Source organism: Perognathus longimembris, chromosome 2 (assembly GCF_023159225.1).
Source record: "Perognathus longimembris pacificus isolate PPM17 chromosome 2, ASM2315922v1, whole genome shotgun sequence".
NCBI classification, from domain to species: Eukaryota; Metazoa; Chordata; class Mammalia; order Rodentia; family Heteromyidae; genus Perognathus; species Perognathus longimembris.
In genome coordinates, this window is record NC_063162.1 from 135332973 (window position 1) to 135355269 (window position 22297).

A 22297-nucleotide genomic window follows, 5' to 3' on the forward strand; every position below is an offset into this window, starting at 1 on the left:
GAGGATCTTGGAACAGGGGTGTCGAAGAAGCTGGGCAGCGTGGGTCTGGGGTCCCCTCCATAGGCAGAGCATGAGAGGTGGCTGAGGGAGGAGAAATTCAGAACAGGGCAGAGTGAGTCAGGCATCAACACTGAAATTACAAATCCCAGCGCCCCCCCCACACACCCCAATCCCCCCTGGGGTGACAAGAAGGCATGTCCCCTTATACACCACCCCTCCCATCCTACAATGCCTCCCTCTCCCTGCTCTCAGGACCCACAGTGACCACTTTAGGCTCCTATGAAGTATCTGAGGGCTGCGAGAGGAAGAAAGGCCAACGCTGGGGGTCCCTGGAACGGCGTGGGATGCAAGCTATGGAGGGTGAGTTCACTGAGAAGGCATTTTGCTCATCCCTCATCCTTCCTCCTTTTGACCCCAGAGCCTTGGGCCCAGCTCTCTCCATTCACCTTAGGCCCCTCCTCTTTGGTGGCTGAACTCCAGCCCTCCCCAGGGTCCAGACACTGATGGAAGTGTCCCTTTGGGGCCCTAATTGCCCAGCTCGCCAGACTGTGTGTCCCGGGGGAGCTGCCAGGTGGAGAAAGAGGCCTGTTGGACAGAGCTTTGAAGCAGCCTTTCAGCAGGGGGTTTGTTCTCACTGCCTGTCGACCCAGATCCCAAAGCTGTCTCTTATTTTTAAAAAGCAAGGACATGAGCATGTGAATTGCTTCTCTGGGGCCACCCATGGTAACTTCTCATTGAAGCCTGTGGTTTCAGTTCTCTAGCCTATCTTACTGCTTGAAAGAGCATGGGGAGGGGGTGGGGGAAAGAGATAGGTGCAGCCAATTTCCATACCCATGCAAGCACCCCCACTTCACCCGTGTGACTTGGGAGCTGCTGCCAGCATGTTGCCCAGGACTTCCCATAAAGTGTCCCCAGCCCCCTCTTCACCTTTAATATGGACAACTCTGCTTCTCTTAAGGGACTATGAAACATGGAGTCCCTCATGAACTGTAGAAAGTAAAACCGAAGATTCAGAATTTCAAGACAATACAATCACCACCAGACAAGATTTTGCTATTTATAGGAACCGCATTGCAGTAAAGAAAGGGGTGCTCATCATCCAGAAGCAGAGACCAGCACCAAACCCCCATTTTAGAAATATATTAAGATAGCAGGCTTTTATTTGCACACATGTTCAACCTAAGACCAATCCTGAAAACTATCTTGAGTCAGCAGGAGAGAGAGAGGTAGACCTCATGACATCCCCAGGGAGAAAACCCTGCTGGATCTTATAGCACATTTTTTTTAAAAGGTATTTGATAACATATATTTGAAAGGGTCCCAGTATCTGTCTAGTAAAACACTTGGATTTGTTTTATTCAAATCTTTTCTTTCTCTACCTACAGACGGCCATGTTTTCTTGTTATGGAAAGGCTAATGTCTCACAAACCACCTGAATAATTATTTAGCTGTCTACAAACCCTCAAACTAACAATTGCCTCATTTGGCATAAAGACACATCAAGAGTCTGAACCTTCTTCTTCTTTGTAGCTGTATCAGGGTTAAACTCGGGGCCTTGAACATGCTATACAGCTTTGCTTTAGCTACTTTTCTGGTAGGGTCCTGAGTTTGGGGGTACAGCTAGCCTGAACCCTTTATCAACTACTTGTTCCACTACCCAGAAACCAGAATACAAATACCAGGTATCCTTGTGCAGGGTTTTCATGGCTGAGCCAGCACCAGGCTGCTTTGGAGCAGAAGGGGGCCACCAAGTTCAATGCTGGGCCCCCAGAGAGGTTGAGAAGGCGGGGAGGAAAGCCTCCAAATGACTCCTCATGAGTATAGGTCCTTCCTGGGGCTCCTTGGGGGACACCAGGTGGCACTCTTCTATCATCTGGGCCGTGGGGTGGTAAGATGGAGGGCTCTGGAAAGACTATGGACAGGAGGTAGGTACTACTAACTCTCTGGTGGGATGGGGGTTCTCCTAGGGGAGGTTTTACTCCCAGCTCTGTATGAGGAAGAAGAGGAGGAAGAGGAAGAGGATGAAGACGTGGAAGAAGAAGAAGAACAACAAGTTCAGAAAGGTGGCAACGTGAGCTCTCTGTCAGTTGGCAAGCACCGGGGCCTGAGCCTCACAGAGACGGAGCTGGAGGAGCTGAGGGCTCAGGTGCTCCAGCTGGTGGCAGAGCTGGAGGAGACGCGTGAGCTGGCAGGGCAGCATGAAGATGACTCCCTAGAGCTACAAGGTGAGCATCTGTGACCAGAGTAGGGGGACCAGGGCCAAAGGCTCTGGGCTCCCCTGAATTTAAGCCCAATACCCCCTCCCACTGCAGGACTCCTGGAGGATGAACGACTGGCCAGTGCCCAGCAGGCTGAGGTGTTCACCAAGCAAATCCAGCAGCTCCAAGGTAATCCCCTGATTCGGACTGAGGCAGGGGTAGCCAGACTCATCGCTACCCAAGTCTTTTTCTTCCCGAAACTTAGCAGGTGAAAGTAACCTACTTCAGTATTATTGCCTCCGTTTTCTCGACCCTTCTTACCCTTCTCTTCTTGTCTCTCCATTTTCCTCATTCCCCAGTTTCCTTTCTTTGTATTACTATCTGCCTCCTCTAACTTCCTATTACCTTTCTTACCCTTCTTTCTTACCTGTACCCCAGGCTTACTTTTTCCTTTCCCTTCCTCAGCCCCCTCCTTCACTCCACATCCCTGTCCTCTGTTCTCCTGGTCAACAAGAACAAGGGTGGGTGGTCAAGATTGAATTCTAAGCTAGATTTCTTTTTCCTGCCCCTTAAAGGGCATCAGTGGACAAGCAGGAAGGCAATGCAGCACGACTGAAGTACATACAATACATCGTTAAAAGAAGTAGATGACAGTGCTTCTTGGGCTCCCTTGGATCTGAGCTTGTGGCCCCCCGAATCCCTCTGGCAGGTGTCCCACATTCCACTGCTGTCACCAAATAAAGAGGAAGCTTTTGTTACTTTTGTGGGCTTCCAGAAGGTTTAGGGAAGTTGTCCTAGAAAGCAGCAGGGATTCTGTAGGTAGAACTAAGATCAAACCAAATGAAAAGTATAAATGGAAAAAAAAAAAAAGGCCTGGAGTGGAACAAGCAAAGCAAAGAGCAGGAAGGAAAGAGAAGGGGACAGAACACGGAAGCAAAGGAAGCTGCAGGAAGTGTGGCAATGAAGAGGAGAAAATAGCAGGAGATGTACAGCAGGATAAAGAACATAGACATTGGTCTCAGATCACCTAAATTCTTAGGCCAGCTCAACCACTTATAAATTTTGTGATCCTGAGCAAGCCATTTTTTATCTCACTGAGACTTTGTTTCTTGCCTATAAAATAGTACACAGTCATTTGTCGATCAACTATTTATCAAAAGTCTTTGTATTTGAAGGAATAGCTATGAGAAGATTCTAGTTGGTCTTTGGTGACTCATGCTTGTATTTCTCAAGAGGCTGAGATCTGAGAATTTAGGTTCAAATCAACCCAGCAGAAAAAGTCTGTAAGATTTGTTTTGTTTTGTTTTGTTTTGTTTTTTGGCCAGTCCTGGGGCTTTGGACTCAGGGCCTGAGCACTGTCCCTGGCTTCTCTTTGCTCAAGGCTAGCACTCTGCCACTTGAGCCACAGCGCCACTTCTGGCCATTTTCTATATATGTGGTACTGGGGAATCGAACCCAGGGCTTCATGTATATGAGTCAAGCACTCTTGCCACTAGGCCATATTCCCAGCCAGTCTGTAAGATTTTTATCTCCAATTAGCCAACAAAAGCCAGAAGTGGATTTGTGGCTCAAGTGGTACTAGCCCTCAGTGAAAAAGGCAAGAGAGAGAGTGGAGACCCTGAGTTCAATCCCCAGTACTTGCGCTCTCTCTCACTCTCTCTCTCTCTCTCTCTCTCTCTCTCTCTCTCTCTCTCTCTCTCTCTGCTCTCTCTGTCTCTCTCTCTCTCTCTCTCTCACACACACACACACACGATTCTGGGAGAAAATAAATAACAAGTTCAGATGTCACTAAGTGAATGAACACAATATAAAAATATGATAAATGGAAAAGGGAATGAGATGGGAGTTTATTTTAGATTAGCCTGAAAAGTCTTCTCTGAGAAAAATGACATTTGAACTGAATAATGAGGAGCCAGCAATTGGAGATCTGAAGGAAAAACATTCCAGGCCCAGTAGGTGAGAATGAGGCATGGAACAAAGGCCACTGTGGCTGAAGCAAAGCACATGGTAAGATAAAATTCTGACAGCCAGGCAGAGGCAGATTACCATAGACCTTGTAGGTGAGATGAGAGGTCTAGATTTCATTTTAAGTGCATCAGAAAGTCTTAGAACTAGGACTCAGGTGGTAGGATCTATGTTACATTTTTAGGCTCTTTTTTGTTAGGTGAGGTGTATATATGTATGTGTGTGTGCGCGCACATGTGCATGCATGCCTACGTGTGTAGTGTTCACTTTGGAGATGGAACCAGGACTTTGCATGATTGGCAACTGCTCTACCATTAAGCTACAGCCCCAGCCTTTAAAAAGGCACTCTAGCCATTGTGTGGAATCTGGAGGGAGGGAAGAGAGTAGAAACAGTCCTGTCAGGGACATGAAGGATGACTTTAACTGGAGAAACTGGGTGAATGGTGACATTGTTTATTGAGATGGGAAAGACTTGGCAAGAAACGAGTTTGGGGACTAAGGGACCCATTTAAGATACTTTCTACCTGATGAGTTTTACATCTAAGTGGCGTGAAGGAGGCAGTTGGGTATAGAAATCCGGAACCAGGGGAGAAATCAAAGCTGAAGACAGAGACAGCATTAGAGCCCATGACAGATGACTTCCCTGATGCATGGAGAGATACCTACCAGACAAGAAGAGAAAAAGATCCAGTCCCAGACATACTCCCATATTTAGAGATCCAGTAGAAGTGAATGAGAGAAACTGAAGTAGAAGGAATTCTTAAAGTATGCCATGCCCTGGAAGCCAAGAGCAGAAAGTGCTTTAAGGAGATCACGAACCAGAGTGCCCACCGTGGCTAAGGCAAGTGAGATGGCCACTGGAGTTGGCAAAGCAGAGAACCCCGAGACATTTCAGTGCAAATACAAAGCTGACTGAATGGACTGAAGAGAAAAAGAGAAGTCAGATGAGGAATGTGACTGCAGATAACCCCTTACAGTCATTTAAGAGAAGGCAAAATGGGGTAAAGGTAGAGGTGTGTGTGTTTGAGTCAGGCCCAGCTAGATCTTGTTTGCATGATGAAGGAAACGATCCAGAGCCACCGGGATTGAAAATGGTAACCTTTGCATGGAGGAGGACTATTTCTTTCCCAGTAAGTGGAAAGCCTGAGAATCTGAACTGGTGGAGCACCTGTAAGACTCTGAACTCAAACTCCAGCACTCTGCAATCAATCAGTCAATAAACAAACGAATGCTCTGCCAGGAAAAAGGAGTAGGGCTGTTGCTAGGGGTTCTAGGCCATGTATCACATCTAGACCAGCGACTGGGGGCCTGGGGAGGGCGCCACGAGCGCCAAACCCCAGCCGGTGAGGGGCGCCTGAGACCATCCTGGCGCACGCGCGCTGCCCGTTTCCGCCAAGAGGGTGCGCGCGCTGCTCCAGAGGTATCAGGCGTTCAAAGGCCGTTCGGGCCGCCACAGCCCCTTTGGGGCCGGGACCGGCCGGGCGGGAGGCCCCCCATTGAAACCGCTTGTGGGGGGCCGGCAAGATGGAAGCCATAACTAGTGAGTGAGAGCCGACCTGCCTGCCCCAAAGCCGGATTCCTGAGCCCTGGGCCTCGCCCCGAAGGTCCCATTTGCCCCCAGTCAACCGGGCGCCAGCCCTTTAGAACCTTCCTCGGGCCTTTCCAACCGCCGGCCCCTCCAGGTTCTGGCTGGGCCTCACCCCACGGGGGACCTCTACATCCTCACGGCGCCTTCCTCCTTGACCAGTGGAGATGAGAGGGCCGTTACTACAGCCAGACTTGAACCCAGACATCAAGGGAGGATGAGGGAGCTGGAGCTGGCTCTGTCCCCTCCTCGGGCTCGTGGGCCTTCCTCCCAAAGGCCAGCCTCCTCCCCCATTGACCGTGAGCTTCTGGTCCTGGATCTCCCCTCGGGAGTGGAGGCGTAGCAGGAACTTTCCTCCCTTCATTAGGAAGGCAGAACCTAAGTTAGACTACTGACTTGGGGATAGTGATCACTGGTTCCTAGAAAGTAGACCAAAGAGAGAGAGGAGGCAGCTAGAAACGTTACAGAGCAGGAAGGATCGGCACAAAGCACATGTACACTCACAAGTGTAGGGATAGGAGGGCTGGGCGAGTGGTTCAAATGGTAGAGCACCTTCCTAGAAATGTAGCAGCCTTCCCTGAGATGCCCTGTCCAGTCAGTGTTTGTATCTACAGTATGTTCAAATTTGTCTTCTGGCTTGTTGTTGCTGTTTTTGAAATTGGGTCTCGTTATGCTGCTCATGCTGGTCTCACACTCTTGGGCTCAAGTGATTCTCTTGCCTCAGCCTCTGGTGTGTTGGGATTACAGGCTTGTAACCCTAAATTTGTCTTCTAAAATTTCTTTCTTCATAATAAATGTTTATTTTGGAGCCAAAACTTGGGTTACAATCCAAGATGGCACTGACATTGTCTTCTTAGTGAGTGGCAGATAGTATCATACGGTGATAGCAGGAGGGAGGGAGAAAAAATGAGAATGAGAGAAGTAGCATGGCAAGAGAGAAAGGAAGAGCCTTTTAAAACATCTTCATTATATATTTTCACTTCTCTTTAAATAGCTATGTTATTCTATTAAACCACGGTCAATTAAAACAGCCTGTTTATCAATCAGCATTTAGATTATGATTCCCTGTTTGGTTATCATGTGATGAACTTACATTTGAATTTCAGCCGTGAACTCTAAATGCACACTATCTGGGGTCCAGTACTTCTCACAAAGCAGTATGAGAGGATTCTGAAGCTCTGTAATTTCTAAGCTCCCACGATGGATTGGTGAAAATAATCTTGGGAAATATTTTTTCCCCAGGAACTTTGTAGAAAGACTTAAAATGCTTCCAATTCAGTTTGATTTTAAACTCTCAAGTGATTTCTTAGACGCACTTTATACTTTGTATTCATAATAGCCCATTACTGCTCTCCATGTGGAGCCTCAACAATTGCCTTCCCACCTTGTAAACGGTGGTAGAGTCACACGTTCCCTTTTCATTCCACACCATAGGATGCTCCACTTTTCTGTTGGGGTCAAGACTAGATTGCCAGGAGTCTCCACATGAGAACTGATCTGTGTGCTTCTAGAATGTGATAGGTCGGTTCACTTATTCTCTTGACCATCTCAACCTTTTGACTTCGCAGGTGAGCTGCGGCATCTACGGGAGGAGATTTCCCTATTAGAGCGTGAGAAAGAAAGTGAACTTAAGGAAATAGAACAGGAATTGCATTTGGCCCGATCTGAGATCCAGAGTCTGCGGCAAGCCGCAGCAGATTCCGCAACTGAACATGAAAGTGACATGGCATCCCTGCAGGATGATCTCTACCGGTTGCAGAATGAGCTCGACGACATGGAACGCATTCGAGGGGACTACGAGATGGAGATTGCTTCACTCCGTGCAGAAATGGAATTGAAGGGCTCTGACCCATCTGACAGTTTAAGTGTCTCAGAATTCCCTGTGATACAAGGTATGAGAACGAATCCCCCTCCTGGTCCGTCAGCAAAATTGAGAAGAAGAGGACATCATAGATAAGGAAGGTGGTTAAAAGAAAAAAAGCAAGGTGACATTATGCATTAGGATCCTCTAGAAAAATCCCTCAGATTCAATTCCAGACTGTAGGAGAGGCAAACTTGCCCAGCTCTTACATAACTTGTCTGTGGTAGCATAAGCAGAGGCACTATGGAAATCTACCCTGGGGATTTGTACCCAGGGAATCATTGGTACTTTCTGAGTTGACTATTGAAAACATCTTCCTGGAAGCCTCTCGAGTTCTTTGATGAATGTGCAAGGAACTGTCACCTTGTGAACCTTTTCCAGTTGCATCAGCATCATGGTGCTTTGCCTGGACCCCTTTAGGGCATTCTCCAGTCTTTTTGCCATCCCCAAAGTAAAGGTTTTAGGGGTCAACAAATCAGAGTACAAGAATGGCTGGAAATGAAGAGATTATTTCTAGTAATGCATGAGCTACTCGAAAGCATTTAGCCTGATTTCAGATAGTCTCCCAGCTAGTTGCTAGAATTCATGACAGGGAGTTTGCCTTTATTTTAGGCTAGATTTATGATCTGAGTATAATGAAGACCATATATTCGGCCAGATCAAGCAAAGGCAATCCACAAGGAATCAAAGCACTGGGAGTTTTCCCAGTGAGGCCTTTGGACTGGTGGTGCTGGGGGAGGGAGGCTAGCACACGCAGAGGCTTTGGTAACAAACTATAGAAATGATCCCTGAAAGTATAGTCTTAATGCAGAGGCTTTGGCTACAGTGAATCTGACCTGAATTCAGAAACAGGTGCACCCAGTAGCATAATGAATTTTATTTTCATTATTCTCTCTGTAAGTCTTATTCCTGAGATATGGAACCCAGTTGATTAATAAAATCTTACCCTTAGATGGGATACCAAGGCAGAAAGAGGGCTTGGGGCACATGTAGAGAAACTTGAATGGTTCCGTTAATAGTAATGTACCAATGCTTCTTAATTGTGCCAAGTATACCATGGTGATCTGTTTACAATTGAGGAAACTGGGTAAGAGCTCTCTCAGGGTACCTTGCACTATCCTTGAAACTTTTTTGTAGCTCTAAAACTATTTTAAAATTTAAAGGTTTTCTAAAGAAAAACATCCTTTAAAACTCTATATGGCTAATTCAAGGATTAAATGAAATACTTATCCAAGGCCAAAACCATCAAGTCTAAAGCTTAGTGCAAGGTTAGTTATTAAGATTATCAATTCCTTCCTTCTACGCTAATCTTCAGTAGTCTTAAAAATTTCTGATTAGAATAAAGAAGAAACATTAGAAGTGATTTTCAAGAGGTTGAATCTTCAGAAGGTAAGATAGGTCTTATGTTGTAATTAGAATAAGTTATTGTTCAGTCAGTATTATTAATGGCTAGGAGATACGATTCTTAAATGTGGGTGTTTGTATCAGCACATTAGAAAAGAAAATAATGGTGACGTACTTCGGGACACAAGGTGGGCATCTCAAGTGGACCTCTCCTAATGCTTATGGATGATAGGTGGGTCATTAGAGTGGGCTTTTCTGTCAGTAGGTAAAAGACAGTGGGAAAGAATACTTGGGGCTAAAGGAGTGTCCCTGTAGTGGAGTCTAGCATATGAGAGGCCCTGGGTTCCATGCCCAGTACCACCAAACAAAACAAAACACAGGAAAAGCAGGCAAGTATCTTCAATTGTTTCTAAAGAGCAAGGTCTGTCCATGTAACCTCTGGCAGTTCTCATTGCTCAAAGTCTGTATTAAAAGCATAGCAAAAAGGCAATTACAAATAGTTAAATGGAAGCTTTAGGGCTAGGGCCTGGCTTTGCCTTAGGTCCAATCCCCTATACTACAAAAATAATAACAGTAAATAATAAGTAGAGTGGAAACTTTTAACATTACATGCCAAAATTATATTTAAACTCTGAAGAATTCAAGACCCCACTTTGTTGATGCTTTGAAGATACGCTAAATGGAGTGCATCTTCTGGAAAGATAAGAGAAAGGGAGGGTAGCTACCTGAAAGGGGACAAAGATGCATCTCACTGTGGAATTTTAAGGGCTCTGTCTTCTAAGCTTCTGCATGTGGTATTTGTTTTTTCTGTCTCCAGAAAAAGAGCGCCTCTTCAGCCCTCTGATTTTAGGTTTGGGGCAGGAAAATGAGGGGCTGGGTCATGAGTGCTCTCCATCCATGCGGGTCTTCTTCTCTGCTTGTCTTCTGCAGAAGAATTACAGCAACTGCGGGAGCGCTACCACTTTCTGAATGAGGAGTTCCGGGCCCTGCAGGAGAGCAACAGCAGCCTTACCGGGCAGCTTGCTGAACTGGAGAGTGAGAGGTACAGCCACGAGAGGCACGGAGGGGTACCTCAATGTGAGCTATGCCTTGAGTGTTCCCCAGGAGGCAGAGGCCAGCCTCAGGAACAACCCAGTTCTTTCCATGGTTGCCCAAGCATATAGAGACCAGCTAGAGGCAGACATAGCATTCCATACAATTGTCTCAGGACTAGAAGTGAATTCTAAGATTTCATTTTCTTCCATTTCTTGCTCTGCCCTAGAGTAGAGCAGAAAAGATTCCTTGTTTCCCACACAGATGTGATTCAGTTTAATGGCACAGAGCCTTGAGGTTGGAGCTGGCTTGACACTAGGTCCATCTTTGAAACCAGCTTGACCAACACTCTTAGGGCATTGCAAAGCCAAACATGCCTGTGCAGAGGAGCTTCAGACTTTCTGTAATCTCCTACACTTGGTGTTAGCTGGAAGACTGAGAAGCAATCTGTATCTAAACATGTGTATTTAAGAAGTAAATCACAGGGCTGGGAATGTGGCTTAGTGGTAGAGTGCTTGCCTATTATGCATGAAGCCCTGGGTTCAATTCCTCAGTACCACATACACAGAAAAGGCCAGAGTGATGCTGATGATGTCCTAGCCTTGCAAAAAGAAGGGACAGTGCTCAGGCCCTGAGTCCCAAGCCCCAGGACTGCCCCCCCCCAAAAGAAGTAAATCACAGTAAGAGGTCCTTTACTATCTTGGCCTTAAACTGAAGCCATCAAGGCTATGGGAAGAGCTGTCAACACACTCTGGGTTCTGGGTTACAGGACACGAAGAGCAACGGAGAAGTGGCTGGAGTCCCAAACACTAAGAAGTATGATGTCAGCAGAGTCTCAGACTTCAGAAATGGACTTCCTGGAGCCTGATCCTGAAATGCAGATGTTGCGCCAGCAGCTTCTGGGAGCCGAGGAGGAGATGCAAGACATACAGAATAAGGTAGGCCTTGGGGAAGGGGAAGGCAGGCCTTTCTACTGGCTCCCTTTCACCACCTCCCAGAGAAGGCATGCAGTGCACCATGGCAAGAGATGGTACTGCAGGGTTCTGCTAGCTTCCCTGATGTAAATACAATCATATATCACATGGTGACATTACAGTAAAAAATGGGCAGCATATGGGTGTGTACACATATATATGTATACATAAGAATGAGATGGTAGTCCCGAGAGATTATGATGGAGCTGAGATGTTATTATCACCTAATGATGTCATAGTCTAGCACAGACAAATCTACTGTGCTGCCAGTCCTAAAAATTTATGGCACACACAATTATGTACAGTATATAAGACTTGACAATGACAATAAATGACTATGATCATTTCTGTATTTATTATAGTAAACTTTGTTTTGCTACTTTAGAGTATATTCTTTCTACTTACAAAAACAGAAAAGTTCACTATATGCTGGGCGCTCGTTAGGCTCATACCTCCTAGCTACTCAGAAGGCTGAAACTGGAGGATTTTGGTTCAGAATTACCCTGGGCAGAGCTGGGAATGTGGCTTAGTGGGAGAGTGCTTGCCTAGCATGCATGAAGCCCTGGGTTCCAGTCCTCAGTACCACATAAACAGAAAAAGCTGGAAGTGGTGCTGTGGCTCAAGTGGTAGAGTGCTAGCCTTGAGCAAAAGAAGCTCAGGGACAGTACCCAGGACTGGCAAAAACAAAACAAAACAAAACAAAAAACCCACAGAATTACCCTGGGCAGAAAAGTCTGTGAGACTATGTTCAATTAACCAGCAAAAAACTGAATTAGAGGGATGGTTCAAGAAGCAGAGTACCAACTATAAGCAAAAACGTTAAATGAGAACATGAAACCCTGAGACCAAACCTCAGTACCAGAACACACACACACACACACACACACACACACACACACACACACACACACAGTTCTTTTGATTTAATCTCATACTCTTGTGCGTGTTCTTGGCCCACAGAGCAATAGGCTATAATATACACAGACACAGGATATGTGTATATGCGTATAGGTGTATATGCACACACATGTTATACAGCCTAGGTGTGTAGTAAAATATACCATGTAAATATTCTATGATGTCTGCACAATGATTCAGTGGTCTAATGACATGTTTCTTAGCACAAGTCCATGTTAAGTGAACATGCCTGTATTTCAGTCCAAGTGTCATATTTTCCCAGCCTGTTCCTGGAGTACACATGGCTCCTACCATACATTGGTCTCCCTGTTCTATTTCCTGCAGTGTAAGGACTTGTGTTGTGAGGTACAAGAGCTACAGCATCATCGCCGGGCCAGCGAGGAGGAGCAGAGGCGGCTGCAGAAGGAGCTCAAGTGTGCCCAAAATGAGGTGCTCCGGTTTCAGACTTCCCACAGCTTGGCCCAGGTAATCTCTGTGGGGGGAGGCACAGGGAAAGGCAAGAGAGCCTGTGTGCCGCTGCTGCTTCTGGGAAGGCTTGGGTACCACAAGTGAGTCTGGGCTCCACTACTGGAGACCAATTGCAGAAGCCACATGGCACGGTATCTAGAAATGGTGGTCATTGTTGAGTGTCTACCTCACTGAAGAAACCAAAACGTTGAAGCAGGGATGCTTTCCAGAATATCTGCACCTGATAAAGGACCAAAGTGGCCTGGAGTAGTGGCCTGCTGTTTTTTGAGAATAACCGATCTACCCACATCCTCCCCACTGCAGAACGAGGAGCTGAAGTCCAGGCTCTCTACCCTGCAGCAAAAGTATGATGCTAGCCAGGATGAGCAGAATGAGCTCTTGAAGGTGCAGATGCAACTTCAGTGCGAGCTCCGGCAGCTCAAAATCATCAAAGCCACAGAGAGCCAAACTGAGAAGGTAACAGCACCCGAGGTGAAGGGACAACCGAGGTGCAAAGAGCACCAGTGTGAGATTTGGGGGAAGGAGAATAAGAGTAGAGTTAAAAATAATTGCAGCCACCAGCTAGGCAGCACCCTCCGGTGGGAGGCAAGCCATGGGAGGAAGAAGTGAACGTGCAGTCCGCCACTGGCTGGGAGTGAGTTGGGACGATGAGCAGGGTCACAGAACCCAGTGGCGCGACCCGACATCCTGCATGCAGGAGTTGATGTGCCGCCTCCAGAAGCTCCAGGCCCAGCACCAATGCATCGTGAATGAAAAGGAGAAGCTGCTAGAAGTGCAGTGTCATCTGCAGGAGAAGCTGCGGTCCCATGAGGCAGAGCTGTATTGTCTCCGGGACATGGCAGCCTCTTTGCGCGAGAGTGATGAAAAGGTAAAAGGAGGGCTTAGATGAGGGAGACTGTAGCCAGGCAAGCTCTTCTGTGAGGGTGAGCACAGAGGACTGCGTCTGATGGGAGTTCTGTGGAGGAGCTGCTATCAGTGGGCCGAAGAGGGGCACAGAAAGGCGATGCTAGAGTGCCTACCTAGGTAGTGAGGCCTTGACTTCAATCTCTGCAGTTGCTGGGGGTACTGATCTCCTGGGATATAGGGTGCTCACAACTTCCTCTGATATTTTAAATCAGAAAACCAGCTTATATAAAGGAAGCTCCTTTCCTTCTCCACCCCCACCCCCCAAAATACCCAGTGTCACAAAGTCAGGGTTGCAAGACTGTTAAGGATGGGTCCAACTTGGGTCTCCCTGGCTGGGATGAAATTGGGACTGGAAAGCAAAGAGTAAGGGAGGATCAATCCATCCCCTGCTTTCTGCAAGAGCAGAAAGTAAGGCAGAGGAGCACCTAGGGTGATGGCTGGACCTTCCCTGCCCAGAATGTAGGGATGCAACTTGAGCTTCAGGAGATGAAGGGATTATACCACGCCAGCAAGGAGGAACTGCAGCTGCAGAAGCACATGTATGACCAACTGGAGCAGGACTTCATGCTTTGCCAGATGGAGCTGAACCAGCTTAAGAGCACCCAATCTCTTCCCGAGGATAAGTGTTCCAAGAAGGTAATTGTAGTGCGGAGTGATGTGTGCTCTTGGTACCTGCTCCGGAGAGAGGAGATGTAAAGGAAAGGTGAGGCCATTCAGCTGAGGGTAGGAGATAGAGGCAGAGCATGTCTGCTCACTTTAACCCAGTGTCTTGACTTTGACTTTAAGCCAGATTAGCACAACTGGATCCCAGTCTGAACACTCGACTATTTTTACATGTCTGTATACATTTGGACACTAATATTACAACCATGGTGATATCCACGTTTGTGGAGAGGAAAATATGCATAGGTTCATGTACACAACTATTGTTGTTTGGGACTAGAAAGAGTGGGGCCAGTTTACTGAAGTAGGTTGCAAGTGTTCTTTTTAGGGGATGTGATGTGTGCCTAGAATACTGATTGAGTATTGGAAGGACTAGACTCCTTTTACATGGAATATATGCTCAAGGCTTGAATTTTTGCCCCCCTCAAATCAAGAGTAATTTATCTCATTTCCTTCTAGTAATAAATCTTGTTAGTGATACATAAGGCTTTTTTCACTTGTTTCTCCATAGTGTATAAAATACAAGCCATTGCCATTTACTCCACTGAGTAATTATAGATTCAAAGTGGAAAGGTGTTGAAGCACATTGGGGAAAGTGCACAAGAGTCTTGGGTGCTAGTGGAGCTGGTTACATTCTGCTAGAATACCCACCCAGCAGGCTTTGTCCCAGAGAAAGGCCTTCAGGAGGTAGAAGCCTTTCTGTGCCCAGGCTTATATTTCCCCTTTCCTCCACTCCCATTCAGTCTAAGGGTCCAGAGAATCCATGACTTGCACTTCCTCTCCCAGTGGAAATGACTTAGAGGAAAGGAGACATACAGTGACAGAAAGCAAGTCTTTAGTCCTACAACAACAAACATGGAGACTCATTTGATACCCGAAGATACGGTTTGGAGGAGCATGAGGTTTAGTCTTAGCCCAAATTTAGCAATAGTTCATACTTTTCTAAAGATTTTAAGAGATGACCAGGAAAACAAAAATGGGAAAAGTCAGAGTAAAATTAAGCCCTTATTGATAAGGAGAACACAGTTACCTACAAAAACAACTCATGGTAAAGAGAGTAGCAGGGTAAGAAGATGGTGTACCACAGGAAAGTATAGAGTAAGGGAAAGGGAAAGAACATGAAGGCAGGGAGAAGGGAAAGGAGGGTATCACTAGCACCCCTTCTTAAACCATGCTCAAAAGGGAGCCATCAATGGTGCAGAGCAGCCTGCTGGGGTTCCCCTTTAGCATGGAGGCCTGGTCTGCACAGATGGTCAGTCCAAGATGACTGGACAGGGAGGTGCAGAAGGCATTCTGTCTGACCCACACAAGTGTACCTTGCAAGTAACCATTCACGGCTCCCCCCTCCCTACCCACAGTGTGATGCACTGATGACCAGGCTGACAGAATTGCAGGAAAAGTTCAAAACCAGCCAGAAGGAGATGGGGAATCTGCAGATGGAGCAGTGCGAGCTCCTGGAGGATCAGAGGAGGCTGCAGGAGGAGCAGGGCCAGCTGCAGGAAGAGCTGCACAGGCTCACGTTTCCACTACCCAAATGTGGCCTCTACCGTAAGGTACCCACTGCCAGGGCACGGCTGCTAATCACGGGAGGCTGCTTTGAGAAGTTTCCCTGCCATAGCTGACCCAGGGGAAATGAGAAAGATGGGGGCGTGAATGCTTCCCTCCTTTCTCACCAATCTCTCCACACTACACAGCTCCATAGGGTTGATTAGGGCTTTTTTTTCTTCTTCATCAGGGCTTTGCATCTGAAAATATATTTTATATTCTGGAATCTATGATGCATTTTATATCTAGATAGTTAGTCTATCTGCAGAAATGCATCTGGAAGCACTTCGTAAACAACAAAAGGTGCACATAAACAGATCATTGGTAGTCAATTAGCAGGTCTCAGTAGAAAGACCCTCTGTCTTCAGATAGGCCATGTGAAGCCAACATAGAGACAGCCCAGCAGGAATGAGGCCCAACAGAGGCTTTCCCTTTAACCACCCCTTTTCCTTCCTCCCTTCCCCCCACTCAGAGTCAGGATCTGCTTAAAAAGTTACAAGACCTGTGTGAACTACAGCTACTGTACCAAGGCATGCAGGATGAACAAAAAAAACTGATACAGAACCAAGAGTGTGTATTAAAAGAACAGCTAGAGCTGCACAAAGAGTTGCGAGAGGTCAAAGACTCTAATTTCCAGGAACTGTTGAACTATGAAGATGCCAGATGTTCTAAGTCCTCAAATTCTGAGAATAAGGTAACCATAGCAAGAAGGGAAATGGCTCTTCTGAGCCCAGCAGCATTCCGGAGAAAGAGCCCCATGCAATAGACCGAGTTAGGAAAGTCTGGTAGCCAGGATACACAGGGTGGAAAAAAAAATAGTCAAAAGCCCCCCTTTACTATCCAGGACTACCATGTGGCCTTTTTCTGAAGGCCTCACCCAGAAGCGTGCCAGCTGAAATGCTGTGACCATATAGAATAGTGTTGGCATGGCCCACAAGTCTACGTTTCACCATTAGACACAAATCCCACCAATGTGTCATTTTCAAGATGCACAGAATTAGTTCAATGTTTGAACTAACCTTAACAGTATTATCCTTTTCACCAGTGGCTCACGCGCCTATAATCCTAGCTACTTAGGAGGCTGAGATCTGAGGATCACGGTTCAAAGCCAGCCCAGGCAGGAAAGCTCATGAACCTCTTACCTCCAATTAAACACCAAGAAAAAAGCCAAAAGTTGAGCTGTGACTCAAATGAGATAGATCACTAGCCTTGAGCACAAAAGCTCAGAGACAGTGCTCAGATTCAAGACCCAGGACCAGCATACGCACACACAGAGTATCCTTCTCTAGTCAGCTGAAAATTGTTTTCAGTCTATAGCCTTTTTTGGGGCAGTAGCTTAACTGGTAGTGCACTTTGTTAGCAAGTGCAAAGCTCTGTATTCAATCCCAAGTAAAACACATACACACACACACACACACACACACACACACACACACAGAACTAATGAACTTTATGTGATGAATGGTAGTACATGCTTGTAATCCTAGTACATGGGAGGCAGAAGGATCAGTTCAATTATTGAGTAACCAGGGTTACATAGCAAGACCTTATATCAAATATGAAGACAAACCACCTATTGGTGTCTCACGCCTTATGCCTGTAATCCTAGCTACTCAGGAGACTGAGGTCTGAGGTTCAGAGTTTGAAGCCACCCTGGGCAGGAAAGTCTGTGAGACTCTTATCTCCAATTAACCACCAAATAACCTGAAGTGAAGCTGTAGTTCAAGTGGTAGAGTGCCAATCTTGAATGAAAAAGCTAAGAGATGGCACCCAGCCGCTGAGTTGAAGCCCCAGTACCAGCACTTACACACACACACACACACGCACACGCACACACACACGAAACATAACCTTTTGAGACTTTTTATGTGACAAATCCAGGCCCATTCTCTCCTAAGGAAACAGCCTAACAGATAGGTTCTTAGCACTGCCTGCATTTATGTAACACATTCAAGGCTCTGGCATGACTTTAGCATTAGGGGTATATGGGTGAGACTGAGCCTAAAGGTCAGAAAAATGGACACACCTGACTGAGCAGAGGGCAGAGGTGGGAGCCAGGGTGTTCTTGAGACCCACTGCACGCTGCTTCAGAGAGAGAGCTCATGCCAGAATGCAGAAGCCAGAAGAAAGGAGAGCCCCCAAATCATGGTGTATTTGCCTTGGGGAGATTTTCCCCAATGAGCAGGAAGCTAACACTATACCAGTCATCTATGGGCTACATCCAGGACAAAGGCCTGGAGAGACAGGCGTAGGCGTGGACATAGGTCAGTGCATAGTCATCTGCCCTGGGTGAGGGGCAGCTAGGAGAACTGAAATGTCTCAGAGTAATGGTGCTGTCTCCTGCCCCCACCCCAGCAGCCCAAGTTGCTCATGGAACAACTGCAGGCTCTGCAGGTGCTGTATAACACGAGTCAGACGGAACAGGAGCTTTTGCAACTGGAACATGGACGGCTCTCAGAGGAGCGGAAAAGGCTGCAGGCTGACTTGCAGCTCTGTCTAGAAGAAATGCAGCTGCTTCAAGTACAGTCCCCTACCCTAAGAAAGAGCCTGGAGGTCTACAGGAAGAGCTGTGGCAGCACTGACAACTTACACAGGAGTTATGACAGCGGCACCCCCGATGAGAATGAGACCTATCAGAAGAGTTACGATAGCAATCAAATCAGCAATGAGAACTTCCTCAAGAGCTATGACAGCGCCACCAATTCCAACGAAGGCTATCAGAAGAGTTATGGCTCCAGCAGCTGCAGCATTAACCTTAAGAAGAGTTACAGCAGTCCTACTAGTTCTGACACCTTTCAGAAAAACTATGCCAACAGCATCCCTGAAGAGGAGCCAGCTGATCCTGAAGACTTAGAGGTAATCATCACCAGGTAACAGGTCAGGCAGAGGAACAAAGGCTCTTACCTTTCTAGGAAAATAGCACCAGGGGAAGGGTTTAAGGAATGAGATGGAAGTAGGTTCCAAGCTGATCTAGGAATCTCTTGGAAGTAAGTAAGGCTTCTGTCCACAGCAGCCTTGCCTTCCCCTCAGCCTCTCTCCTACAAAGATTTCCTCACTTGGACAGAGGCCTGTCTGGCTGTAGGCCCTTGATGGACTCAGTGCACACGCTCCTCATAGGAAGAAAGACAGCTCCCCCTCCCCCCGGGCAGCTCCAGATCCTCGTAGCCACTGTTTTGTATTTAGGGAAAGGCCTGGCACACGGGGTGGAGGCCAGATTCTTCTTGAGGTGCCATCCTTGCTCCCCGCCCTCCACAGCACTTTGAGGAATTGGTGGCCAAGGTGCTGACCAAGCTGCAGGCAGTGCAGGCCCTGTACCAGGTGAGCCAGGAGGACCACAGCCAGCTGCAAAAGCAGATGAACAAGCTGCTGTGCACGCAGATGGAACTGAAGGATGAGCTGATTGACTGCGAGAGGGAATTGAAGGCATGCCTGGATGGGTACGAGAAACCCGCAGCTCCCCACAACGACAAGAATGAGGTAACATTTGTCAGGCAGCAGGGTTTCTCCTAGGAGTCCCTAAAGACACAGGAGGTGATGGTCCTTTCCAAGAGACTACAGAGAGAAGGGCGGAACAGGGAACCGGAACCCCAGGAGGACAGGCATCTCTGTGGTGGACATTGCTCAGGCCAAAAGACACTTCTCTAGGGCCTGCCATGGCATGATGGGCTCCTCATCCACACACCTTTCTTGGCACTCTTCTGTTCTTCCCTTCCCCTCACTTGTATGCTTTCTCTTGCCTTGTGTCCTAGAGTACTTCCTTCGAGCCACTTTCCCATTATGAGTACAGCTTTCCTGTCTTTCCAGCTAGATTGTAAGCATGTCTGTTTCCAGAGGTGTAGGAGCCCAGAATACTGGCAAGTTTGTGAACAGAGTTCCTTAAGTAAACTTACCTATTAGAGGGAAAACAAAATGGGTAAAGTAAGAGCTCCTGATAAAAGAATTAAATAAGGAATTATATAATAAATCACATTTATTATGTAAGACAGATTATATAATTATATTTATTCCATATAATATATAAGAAATGCCTGAGGCTCAGATAGGTCTTGGTTTAAAAACCATAATGTGGGCTAGGAATGTGGCTTAGTGGTAGAGCGCTTGCCTAGCATGCATAAAGCCCTGGCTTTAATTCCTCAGTACCACATAAACAGAAAAAGCTGGAAGTGGCACTGTGGCTCAAGTGCCAGAGTGTTAGTCTTGAGCATAGAGAAGCTCAGGGACAGTGCTCAGGCCCTGAGTTCAAGTCCCAGGACTGGCAACAAAAATTTTAATAACCATAATGTAAATCATCATTTTTAAAATCATATTAGGTATAAATCTTTAGGCACCTCAAGTCAGGGAAAAGCTACTTGTAAAAGCATGTTGTACATTTCCCTGTGGGCTTTAGCAGGGAGAATCCTGAATCATGGATCCCCCCCACGTAGGGCCTTTGCTGGCTGGGTGGGACCAGCTCTGGGTAATTGACCCCCCACTACCAACAGATCAAAGAGCTGCAGACGAAGCTTCGGGAGCTGCAGCTGCAGTACCAGGCTAGCATGGATGAGCAGGGGCGGCTTCTGGCAGTGCAGGAGCAGCTGGAGGGGCAACTGCAGTGCTGCCAGGAAGAGATCCGTCAACTCAAAGAGAGGAGGCCCTCCTGTGGCAAAGATACCAGGGCAAAGAATGGCAATAAGAATATGAACAAGAATGCCAATGGGGTTAAAAAGAAAAAGGCAGTTAACCAGTGTGCAGAAAATTCTGAAGACGGCTTTGATAAACAAAAGGTGAGTTGCAGCCTTAGCAGCCAGTTAGGCCAAAGGGTGGAGGAAGCCCTGGGAAGAAGAAGCATCTCCATTCTCATTTCTGCCAGGTGAGGTACTTGTAGGAAGGCTTCTGGGATCCTTAAGTGTCTGTGGGAGTTCCATTTTAGTAGGATGGAGAGAGCAACTGTATAGGGAGAATGGAATTTGTTCCAAGTTTGTATACTTGTAAGTGAAAGAGGATTGGGTATGATAGGAATCCCCTAGTTAAAGTGCAGATCCCAAGAATCTGAGGTATGGTAGTTGATTGGAATGACTAAATGGAAAAAGAGATATGTTGGCCCAAAGAGCCTAGATGTGACTACCTTCCACATTATGCTGGGGCGACTAGCTTGCAGTTTCTGACTATAGTGCTGCCCCTGGCACTGTGACACGATGCAAGTAAAGTTTTCTGGAAATACTACAGCATTGTCATGAGAGTAAGATTCTTAACAGCAGCCCCCATCCTACCCTACCTCCACCCCCACAGAGTCTGGAGGTTTTACTGTACTACAAGGCCAGCCAGACGCAATTAGAAGAGCTAGACTGTGAGAAAAAGAAAGAAGAGACGAAAGAAGGAAAAAAAAAGAAACGATTGCACGCCATGAAGGAGACAGGTTACGACCTACCTGCTGGAGAGATTAAGTCAACAGATGAATTTGAAAAGTACAAAGAACCAGGGAATAAGGAAGATGAGGAGGAGGAGGACGAGGACGAGGAGGAGGAGGATGAAGATGAAGATGAAGATGATGACTCGTCTGAAACAGCCGAGGATAGCAACCCTCTTAATATTTCTGACAGCAAAAAGGTAACCACAGCCAAAAGGCTAAATCAAGGGGAATGAGCCTTGGACTCAGGTTCCCCAGTATTCATGGGTGGCCCTACCAAGGGTGGGCCTCTAGAGAGAAGAGGACAGTAACTGTAAGGTCTGGTGTCACTCGGGGGAAAGTGGGAATGGAGGAGACAAGAGAGCAATGTCTCCAAGGAAAATGGCAGCCTTTGGCCAATTAGCTATGGGATTGTCTCACAATGACCACCTTTTCTGGGAGCCAAAGTGGTGTCTTTGGAATCCCGTGTCTTCATTTGCATAGTAGGCCTTGTTACCTTTCATGTTGAGCGTGTTCCCTTACTCCTCTCATTGGCACTGCGGAAAGACCTTGACAGGATGGGGCCTTCTGGGCATTTCTGTCAGGGCAAGTCTGCCCATGGTGCCCTGTTAGAGTCTGTCTTTGTCTATGCAGTTAGTGTGGGGAGGGGGAATGATCTCTCCATTGTAGGCTTGCATCAATCACTGGGTTCCACATAGTGCAAGATGTGAGGGTGGGGTCTGGTGGTGATCAAAAATGATGGTCAAAATTTTGGTCTGTTCAGCAGGAGCATTGGCCAGTCGATGCTAGCCACCACCCCAACTCTTTAGCTGTGAGATTGGAATGGAGGTATTTAAGTGTATATGCCCGGATGGCGGAGGCAATTTGCCAATGGCACAGGTGTATTTTTTTTTCCTTTAACAAGCAGTGCATCTCTATTGGTATGCACCAGCTGTATTCCTGCTTCAGGTGCTCTTGAGTTTTAAGAACTTCCTGGAAAAAGTCCTCAGTTTACATCACACATCCTTTCTGTCCCTTTAAACACAGGAAAGGAAAATGAAGTCTCTTGGGATAAGAATATCCTGTCAACTCCAAGGATATCTGGAATTTTCCAGCAGTTCAGCCTGCTGTGCAAGCCAAGGATTCAGTCTACAGTTCCCTGTTAATCTCATGGCAGGATTGTTGCTTAGGATGTAAACCATAGGAGCAACTGTAGCCTTTCCCCAGGGTTATATTTCTTTGAACACATCCTATCCCACCACAAGCTGGCTCAGAGCCTCATAGATTTCTTGACCTTGGAGACATTTCTAAAGCCCAGTCTGATCTTTGTACTTCAGAGTAGAATCCATTGCTTGTATCTGCACATGATTTTGCCCCAGAGGCTCCTGCATCTTTTTCAGGCAGTTCAACTTGCAGGTTCCATATCTCTCCAGAAAGTTGTTGCAGGTAACTAGCTCTTCTCTACTGTTACCT

At 46.8% G+C, this 22297-nt stretch overlaps 1 protein-coding gene and 1 pseudogene across 23 annotated transcripts in view; one reads left to right on the forward strand and one right to left on the reverse strand.

The window, feature by feature from the left end:
* The window catches only part of Ccdc136 (coiled-coil domain containing 136), a 28545-nt gene that overhangs the window by 599 nt on the left and 5649 nt on the right, over positions 1-22297 (forward strand). For 2 of the 23 annotated variants that reach the window (XM_048337926.1, XM_048337928.1), the window contains exons 2-15: positions 253-360; positions 1968-2225; positions 2313-2387; positions 7317-7640; positions 9884-9995; positions 10755-10923; positions 12202-12342; positions 12649-12801; positions 13043-13213; positions 13708-13887; positions 15273-15467; positions 15932-16153; positions 17818-18315; positions 18715-18936. In XM_048337926.1, coding sequence (XP_048193883.1) covers positions 253-360; positions 1968-2225; positions 2313-2387; positions 7317-7640; positions 9884-9995; positions 10755-10923; positions 12202-12342; positions 12649-12801; positions 13043-13213; positions 13708-13887; positions 15273-15467; positions 15932-16153; positions 17818-18315; positions 18715-18936 — 2828 coding nt within the window. Of the gene's footprint in view, positions 1-252; positions 361-1967; positions 2226-2312; positions 2388-5687; positions 5704-7316; positions 7641-9883; positions 9996-10754; positions 10924-12201; positions 12343-12648; positions 12802-13042; positions 13214-13707; positions 13888-15272; positions 15468-15931; positions 16154-17814; positions 18316-18714; positions 18937-19940; positions 20223-20727; positions 21046-22297 lie in introns of those variants that run through there. The other 21 variants (XM_048337930.1, XM_048337931.1, XM_048337935.1 and 18 more) reach the window with 18 other exon arrangements.
* LOC125347493 lies at positions 8313-8413 on the reverse strand (annotated as a pseudogene).